Source organism: Epinephelus fuscoguttatus, linkage group LG22 (genome assembly GCF_011397635.1).
Source record: "Epinephelus fuscoguttatus linkage group LG22, E.fuscoguttatus.final_Chr_v1".
Taxonomy (NCBI): Eukaryota; Metazoa; Chordata; class Actinopteri; order Perciformes; family Serranidae; genus Epinephelus; species Epinephelus fuscoguttatus.
In genome coordinates, this window is record NC_064773.1 from 27,616,003 (window position 1) to 27,624,917 (window position 8,915).

Genomic DNA, 8,915 nt, shown 5'->3' on the forward strand with positions numbered 1-8,915 from the left:
ATTGTGATTAGACTGAAGTCTGGAATATAAGACAACAGACCTTACACTCACTTGTCTTTCAGCTAATGGGATTGACTCATCTTCCAAAATGAGAATTAGATTGATTTTTTTCTCCCTTTTCTTTTTGTCGGGTATTGAATTGGCCTCATTTGTGAGGATCCGCGAGATCGAAAAAGAAAAAAAAACAGCTGATAGAGCTTCAAGCTCTCAGCTTACAACCTTGACAAAGTGATTAGTTGGAAGAATACTTTCATGTGGTATGAAAAACGCCATCTGCTACGTGCAAACACACATCCAAACACAACACACAGAGTGGTAAACAGCCCCGAAGCACACAGAAAGCATTTTAGAGAATACAGCTTCATGTCATAGTAATGGGGAACACTTAGGACTGAATGTGACCACATTAAGTGAATAAATAAAGCAGCAGGCTAAATTTCGTATTCCAACACTGCACGGATAAACACTAGGTTGAAAAATGAGGGGGATTATGTAAACCCTTTGCACAGCTTAACGCTGTCTGAAATATTTTGCCTCAACAAGCAAATCCTAAAATGCTGCTCTTCTTTTACAGTAGAAAAAAAGGAGAAAAAAAGCGTTGTTGTAAGCTGCAAACGTGTTTGTTTACTTATTTTCACAACTCAATCTTCTTTTCTCTGGCACATATTTAATCTTTAGACCTTTCATAACAGTGGAATCCAGCAGAGGCTGTGGCTCTGTTGAAGAAAATGAAAAAGACATGTTTCAGGTCACAGATGTTTAATTACAATGATGTTATCTCTAATTAAACCAAATCGTCTTTGCCGAGTCACCATTACCAGCACAATGCTGTGCTGTATTGGCAGGCTTGGCAATCTCTGCAGGGGTCATGAGCCTTCTGCTTGAAAGAATAATATCTAAACCTTCTAAACTGACAGGCAAAGTATATGGCCACAGATGTGTCTGTCGGATTTTAAGACTTCCGGGACGAATTAAAGTGGTCAAAGATATCACTCAAACACCATGTCTGGCATTTAAAGCTACAGCCCAGTCATGGGAATACAGTGTTGGCATTGTATATTTCTGCAATTCACAGATCTGATATGTTACATCTGTAAGTTCTATGTATCATATCAACATTTCTGAACTGCAGCTTACATGTATATGAGCTGAGTTTTTCATCAGAAGGAGGAGGGGACGGCTGTCAGCAGCAGGCCACAAACAACAAAAGAGGGTATTTTAAACAGCACATTGGGATATTTTCAGACATGTCCGTTGTGGCAAAACTGACCTTTTTCCAGCCATGTTTGTTGCAACAAAACTGAATATTTTAACAACATGTTAGCAGGTATTTTTTTAAAAAAAAATTGGGACATTTTTAACTGTGTCTGTTGCGACAAAACCAGGTATATTTCCATCCATGTTTGTGGTGACCAAAATGGTTATTTTAAACAAAGACATGATTTTTTCTTAATCCTAACCAAGTTTTTTTTGTGTTTAAAACCTAACCACACGTTACCACAGCACTGTCACAACATCATATTTAAAACTGAAACGGAAAGAAACGTAAAGTTTCAGTATATCTAAATGTGCAAATGTATCATATGAAACATGCAAATGTAACATACCCATGGTTTGCAGAAATGTACAATGCCAACATTCATCTCAGCTCAGCTCATCACCACCATTACCACCACCAGCATCTAGACTCCATAGGGGGAGTTTCCTAATCTACTACATCTTTACCACCCTCCTAGAATATATGATATATGGGGTCTAATCACCAGACTTTTCACATACTAATACACATGTAAATAAACATTCTTTTCTCTCAAAGTGAGTCTCTCCTGATTGAAATGGCTTTGTCACTACATGCAACACCTTTTACATTAGGCATAGTCCTTTGATCCACTGATGATTTAAAAATGTTGATACGTGCAGCTTTAATCTGTCATCTAGTGAACAGGTTTTGTCAATTTGCAGGTGAAAAGTTGTTTTAACACCTATTGCAATCCAGATATATAACAGATGTTTCTATGGCATTTTAATTAGGCTAAGTGACTTTCAGGTTCAGCAGGTGTGAAAGTGCCAGGAACACCTTTATATGCCCCTCTGCCATCTGCTTTTATAATCCAGCTTTCATACTCATAGCGGCTATAATTCGAGAGAGACTGTGTTTTGTAACTTCTAGACAAAACATCAAAGAGCTAAATGAACTAAAACTACTCCAGTCGTGTTTTCACAAAATGCTCTGAAACATCTGAGTTAGTGGTGCTGATGCTGCACGCTCTCCAACCGCACCTTCTCCCTCTCCTCCTCCTCCTCCTCCTCTCCTTCTCACACTCCCCCTCTCTCATGTTATTGGTGTACTGGCTGGTGATGTGTTCCGTATTTACTCTGAGGGCAACCCCTCCCACAGCAGCATGCAACCCGACCTGCAGGTGAACAGTTCAGCTGCAGCTTCCTCTTCGCACTCCGGGCGGATCATTTGCGGAGCGGCGAAGTTGCCTGTAGGTTTTTGTTTTGTTTTGTTGGTTTTTTTTTAAATTTATTTATTTATTTTAGGATTCATATACGGTCCTGCATCGCGTCCGGATGTTCGTGTGGATGTGGAGGCAGACGAGATTATGCCATGAATGAGCAGCAGTGAGGGCGCAAAGGTGAGCTGTCTGCGGGGTTTTTTCTGTTTGTTTTGGTGCCATTAAAGTCGTAAAATCCCGGCTGTTTCCTCCGTGACTGAGCCAGATCATGTGTGGGCAAAGAGCAGGAGAGGACACAGTGGGCTCATACTGATAATACAGTATATGTAACACAGTCTATGACTTTTAGTAACCATTATGTCATGCTTTTACTTGTATAAACTTCACCAGGGCTGTAACTAACAGTTATTTTCAGTATTACTTAATATGCAAATTACTTTCGATTAATTTAATTGATTGGCTGATTGATTGTTTCAGCTAGAAAGAATCAAAACATAGACCTAGAAATATTAATATTAAAAAGGCTGCAGCCACAGAATGACTGGCATTTTTTTCTTAAGAACTGATTTCAATGATATTATTTTTGAATAATATTTTTGGTGTCATTTCAAAATGAACACTGCAATAGACTGTAATGCAGACAGACAGACAGAAGGACAGAATTAGAGGGACAACTGAATAAAGGTGACCAATGGAGGGGTGGATGGACCATCTATTTATCTCTCTATCTGTGTTTAATGGTCTCTCCAATTAAAGTGATATCAGTCTCTTGTAATATAAATGGTTAATACACCGAGAATATTATTCAAAACTGAATGCTCTTGCAATATTTATAGTATAATTACACAACTCTGGTATTCATCTGTTTTCACAGACTGTTCTCACAATAATCATTTAAGATAAGCAGTAAAAAGTCCAGCAGAAATAATACTAAACCAAGTTAAATCGATTAATCGATAAGTCAATCAATTACCTGACAATGCTTTGATAATGGATTAATCATTTTACTTAGTTATTTAGTAAAAACACTAATTATTCTATGGTTACAGCTTCCTTAATGTGAGGATTTGGGCATTGTTCACCGTTCTCAGACTAGTGACATCTGGACGTCCAGACAAATGGACAGACGGACAGATAGATAGATAGGTTTCACTTATTGGGAAAAATGAGGTATGAGTATGGATTGCCAGCATTATGAATTAAGTTACAATTGCTTCAGAAGTTACGAATTTAATGTTGGTTACTATTTATTTTATTTTATTTACATGCATGCAGTGCCTGTACCTGTGTTACATGCTCTCATATAGCCTGTGTGTTCTTTCTGTTAATCTTGCCACCCTTTTTGCTCTTTCTTCATGTTACTGAACTCTGTTTAGTGCCAGCAGCGCATTTAGATTATTTTAAAAAAAAATAGTGAAAAAAAAAGAGATTAATTTCCATGTTCCCTCCTCCTTTCTTTTCTCTGTGTGTCTCTCTTCAGTTAACTATCAGAAGCTTGTAAACCTGACATGTGTATACCCAGTGAGACAGTAACCTGAGACCCCATCCCGAGGGAACAGCAGGATGCGTCCCATTGCCTCGAAGCTTTTAGCCAAGACCTGTGTTGGAGGCAGCCATTTGAACCCTGCAACTGCCGCCTTGCTGCTCTCCCTGTGTCTTGGCTTCCCTCCCTCTATGGCCACTTGCCCACCCTACTGCCTTTGTGCCAGTGATATAATTTCCTGCAGCGGGTGCAATCTGTCTGTTCTGCCCTCTGATCTCCCAGGCTATGCCACACGGTTGGACCTGAGCCACAATGCCCTCACTGTCCTGCCTGTGGACTGGATTTCCCGGCCGTTTGAACGCCTTGCTACTCTGATTCTCAGCCAAAACTCTGTTAACCAAATTGAAGTGAACGCCTTTACTGTGACGCCACATCTCCTCCACCTGGACCTTTCTTCTAACCAACTAACAGTGCTGAACTCGTCCATCTTCACTGGCTTGAAGGAACTGAAAGAGCTGCTGCTGTTTGGCAACCAGATCATCCAGATTAACCCAGGGGCCTTCAATGATCTTCTCAGCCTGCAGAGGCTCTACCTTTCTGGGAATAGACTGACGGCTTTCCCCATGGGGCTTTATTGGGAACCTGGAGGGCCTCGTAATCTGACCTTTCTCGATCTGTCATACAACAAGCTCTCCAAAGTGCCCATCCAGAGCTTGCTGTCTCTCACCCGGCAAGGTGGAATTTATTTGCAGGAAAACCCTTTGGCCTGTGACTGCGCTTTAATCGCCTTGCTGGAGTACTGGATGTGGAAACAGTATCGCCCCCTGGTGGACTTCCGTAGTGAATACCCATGTAGAGACAATTTGGAACCAACGTCTGAATGTAGCCAGCGAGTAGTGTCAAATATGCCGCTTGAGGCACAGACATACCAAGTAGAGCCTGGTAAATGGCTAAGAGTGCCATGTCCAGGGTTGGCATCCCAAGCCCAGGAGGAGCAGGGGGTGTTCTGGGTCACCCCAAAGACTGTGGTGAATTCATCAACCAATGATTCGAGTGCCCACCTAACAGTTTCCTCCAATGGCACTCTTGAAATCAGAGGAGCGCTGATAGAGGATTCTGGTATGTATGGGTGCGTGGCAGCCCGCGGTCGCCAATATGACCCCAGAGAGTCTGTGGAGGTCAATGTGGTTGTTGGAAACTTAAGCACTGCCCCCGCCAGTGGCTTGCCACACAGCAGCGGTGCCGAGCATTTCAACACAGCGTTCACCACCCTGGCTTCCTGTGTGGTCAGCATCATACTGGTGCTGCTCTACCTCTACCTCACTCCCTGCAGATGCCGCGAAAACCGAGGATCGAGAGGGTGCGGCGGACGAGCCATTACCCTCTGTTCAGACCCCAGAGAGGTAGAGTCGGGTCAGCGGCGGTCAAACGGAAAGAGGGTGGCTTTCTTAGAGCCTCAGGCAGAGGACTCTGATATTGGCGGTCCAAAAACACCAGCAATGAATTTAGGTCACGTTACCACTGAGGGAATTCTCAAGAATGGAAGTAGGACAGTAGGACAGACCTTCACGGACCCTGCTCACATGGCATAGCAAGGAAATGACCTTTTACAAATTCCTGTATTCTAACAGCCTAAACCCAAGTGTTTTGTTTTCACTGTCTCGTTTCAGTACACAATGAGAAAATCCATTTGATGTGAACTAGTGTGCTATGATTCTGTTAAGTAGTTATGCACTGTAGGTTTTGGGTGTTTGGTCTGATGCAGAAAATGCAGTCCTTTTGTAGGCAGCATTTCAATTATGTCTCGACTGTAAGTGGTGTCTGTTTTTTACATTAAGAGTTCATATTTCACTGTTACCACGAGAAATTGTTATTGCAAAGATCACAAAGATCATATAAACGTGGGTGGTGTTTTAAATTGGACTGAGAGGAATATTCACACTGGATTTGATAGGATGCTAGAGGCATTCATGGTCATTCTACAGTATGTGCATTGTGAATACTGACATCACAGTGACCCCTGTTATTTTTAACCACCTGTCTTGTACTGTGCAGCGTTATCATTTTCAAAACATGTCAGTACTATGTGTGAAATTATCTGTACACGCCCTCTTCAAATTGTGTAAATCAAACATAACCCTGTGAATGTTCTTTTCTCAAAAGCAGAGCAATACTACAACGTGTGACATAGAGTAGCCTGTTGTGTTGCTTTTAGGTGGAAACCTACAAAATGTTTACTTTGCCCTTAGAAATGCAGATTTGTGTTTACTCTGACAAAACTGCATTCAGAGAACTTAAATGTAATTCTCTTAAAAAAAAGGGTCATTTATTAAAATTGCAAATGCACTTTTTTCTTCCTTTTACCCACACTTTTTATAAATTGAAATTTAAGTTTTTTTCCAAAGACTTTCCAGGGCCAATTCCCTAAAATTCAAGGACCCAGCATGGCTTCGTTTGAGAAACAGATCAGAGGTAATTCCTGTTATAACAGTGAGAATTTTTATATTAAGACCTATAACCGATTTCACAGAGGCTCACACACAACAGTTAAAAATAGCCCATTTACTAATGTAACATAAAACAAGTATTAGTTGCTTAGGTTTTAAGATTTCAGTCTGTCTCCACTTCGATACAATGGAGGTGAATGGAATTTTGTTTGAGTTGTCCAAAGCACTGAAAATTCTAATTAAAGCTGCATTAACCAACACTTTTTTTTAACCAGCTAACAATGAGTCAAATGACTTTTTGTAATCTGAAAAGGGTTACTTGAAGTGAGGGACAAACTCATAACTATAACCCACTTTGTGCTGTTCGTCTCCAGGATGTGGTGTAGGCAGTTGAGCACTAATAAAACTATTGTACACTAGCTGCTCAACACCATATGGCAAAGCATTTGGCAGTTAAAACCCAGATATTTCTTGGAGGAAAAATGAAGCTAAAAGGAGAGTGAACATTTTAGTTTAGTATATATACTAGTAGAAACCTAACCTAAATGAATGCTAGCGGTGCTTTGTGTTTGCTGCATGTACGTAGGCAACAGTTTGCTATCACATTTGGCATGTTAACTTTATCAGATAATATCACTATTGTTGTTTACAGCTTGTTTCACTGCCCTCAGCTGGCTCAACAAATCTAGTAATAATGCTTTAAAACATAGAATTCAGATCATGATACATTGTCTGGCAAAAGCCATAGACTGTATAAAGTAATGGTCGAAGCCACCATGACATCAACCATTAGTTTGTGGACTCTGTGCTAGTTGCTAGCTTGGTTAGCATGGTGCATTTACAGCTATGGTGTATTGTGATAATACTAATCTTATTGCTAATTTTTACTAGCAGAAGACATGATGGAAACAATTAAAACAAAATGGAAGGTACTTATTGGAAAAACTGAACATCTGACTGTTTATAGGTTCTTTACGTACAATCAGATACTGTACAAGACTTTTAAAGCAACCAAAATGTTACTATTAATTTTCATTAACTAAAAAACACTGAAATAGCAACAGCTATCACTACCTGTCCTCTGTGAATCAAGGATTACGCCATTGTAGCAACCTGTCAAAGGATGGCACTCACCTGTCACTCAAAGCAGCCACGCCCTAATAACATTTAAACAGGTGAGTTATACAAAAATTCAGCCCCGTACACTTGTCATGACTGGGGAAATTAGCTACAGAGACCAAACTTGATTTTTGGTGTCAGACTGTAAACATGTTTATTTGTGCTGTTAAGTTGGGCATTTTAACATGGAGGTCTACTGGGATTGATTCTGTCTCAGAGCCGGACTCTAGTGGCCATTAGTGGAACTGCAGTTCTTGTCATTTTGCGATAGCTTTGTGTTTCAGCCATGGAGGCTGCTGCTTGGCTATAACAGTAGACGATATTCTTGCTGCTGTTGGCCGTGCGTGTTGTGGATTATCAAGGATAACATGGGCACATGTTGCTATTGAAATTTTTGATGCCATTTTTCAGTGCTGTGAGACCACATATAAAATTTCATTGAACTTCATTGTATTGGGGTGAATTAAAATCTGTATGGCTAGATACCACTTGACTACACTGATCATTTAATCCAATAGATGAACATGAAATATCATGCCCATATCAGGTGTGAGGTATTCACATGGCAGCAACTACTGTACTGTTTAACTAATGTAATTTGAGAACTATATCAAAATAGTAATATCTGTTGAAAATTAAGTCCACAGTTCCATAGAGTTGTCACAGTTCCTGTCTAGACCAGCCCACCTGGAGCTGGTTTGGATTGACCCTCAAGCAGGCTGGACATTTGTCAACCTGATGTCTGTCCATCTTGTCAAAAATTGACTTCTCTGCTCACCCTCGTTACACTGACCTACAACTTTACAAATGGCAGATTCACACAGGAATTGATCTTAATCAGTTCAGACAGGAGGAGAGTTTGGGCTTGGAGATGAGGCCCCAGTCAGGCCATATTAGTATCACAGAAACCCGAAAAGGGTTTGCCAGCTTGCCCCAAGCCCACCATGACCCACATTCCTCTGTCCTTCCTTTGTCTGATTGTTTTTTAGGTGTGTGGAATCATTTTCAAGGTGCCAGGAGGCTTGTTAAAGTTTCCTTGGCCACACACGTCCATGCTACCACTGTCTGAATATTAACTTCTTACGTGTTTCTGTTCTGTTAAAAGGGTGACTTTAGAGAAGAGCAATGGAGAGCAAGCCTTGTCACAACTACAGTGACTGATATTTGCAGGTATGAAATAAAATGTTTCAATTTGGAGGTTGACTGTGTTCTTTTATCCTTACAAGTGAATGTAGCAGTAATACTCACATGTGACTTGTGTAGTATCTGTTTTCATCATGTTTGGCTCCTCTCTGGGGATCTGGTCAAATCTTTTTTGGTATTACTCTGAGCTAAAATGAAAAGAGGCAGTTTGGGTGAAAAATGAAAAGTAGTGTTACATCAGAAGGATTTAAGGATGACGAATAA

General features: G+C 40.6%; 1 protein-coding gene across 2 annotated transcripts; it reads left to right on the forward strand.

Moving 5' to 3' along the window:
- The first annotated feature begins 2,427 nt into the window (after positions 1 to 2,427).
- On the forward strand, positions 2,428 to 8,636 carry LOC125883160 (amphoterin-induced protein 2-like). 2 transcript variants are annotated; one of them, XM_049567367.1, is made up of 2 exons: positions 2,428 to 2,639; positions 3,940 to 8,636. In XM_049567367.1, the coding sequence occupies exon 2, from the start codon at positions 4,023 to 4,025 to the stop codon at positions 5,532 to 5,534; it is 1,512 nt and encodes a 503-aa protein (XP_049423324.1). In that variant the 5' UTR covers positions 2,428 to 2,639; positions 3,940 to 4,022; the 3' UTR covers positions 5,535 to 8,636. The 2 variants fall into 2 exon arrangements, with proteins under 2 accessions (XP_049423324.1, XP_049423325.1); XM_049567368.1 differs by lacking the exon at positions 2,428 to 2,639 and adding an exon at positions 3,577 to 3,629.
- Positions 8,637 to 8,915: the final 279 nt, after the last annotated feature.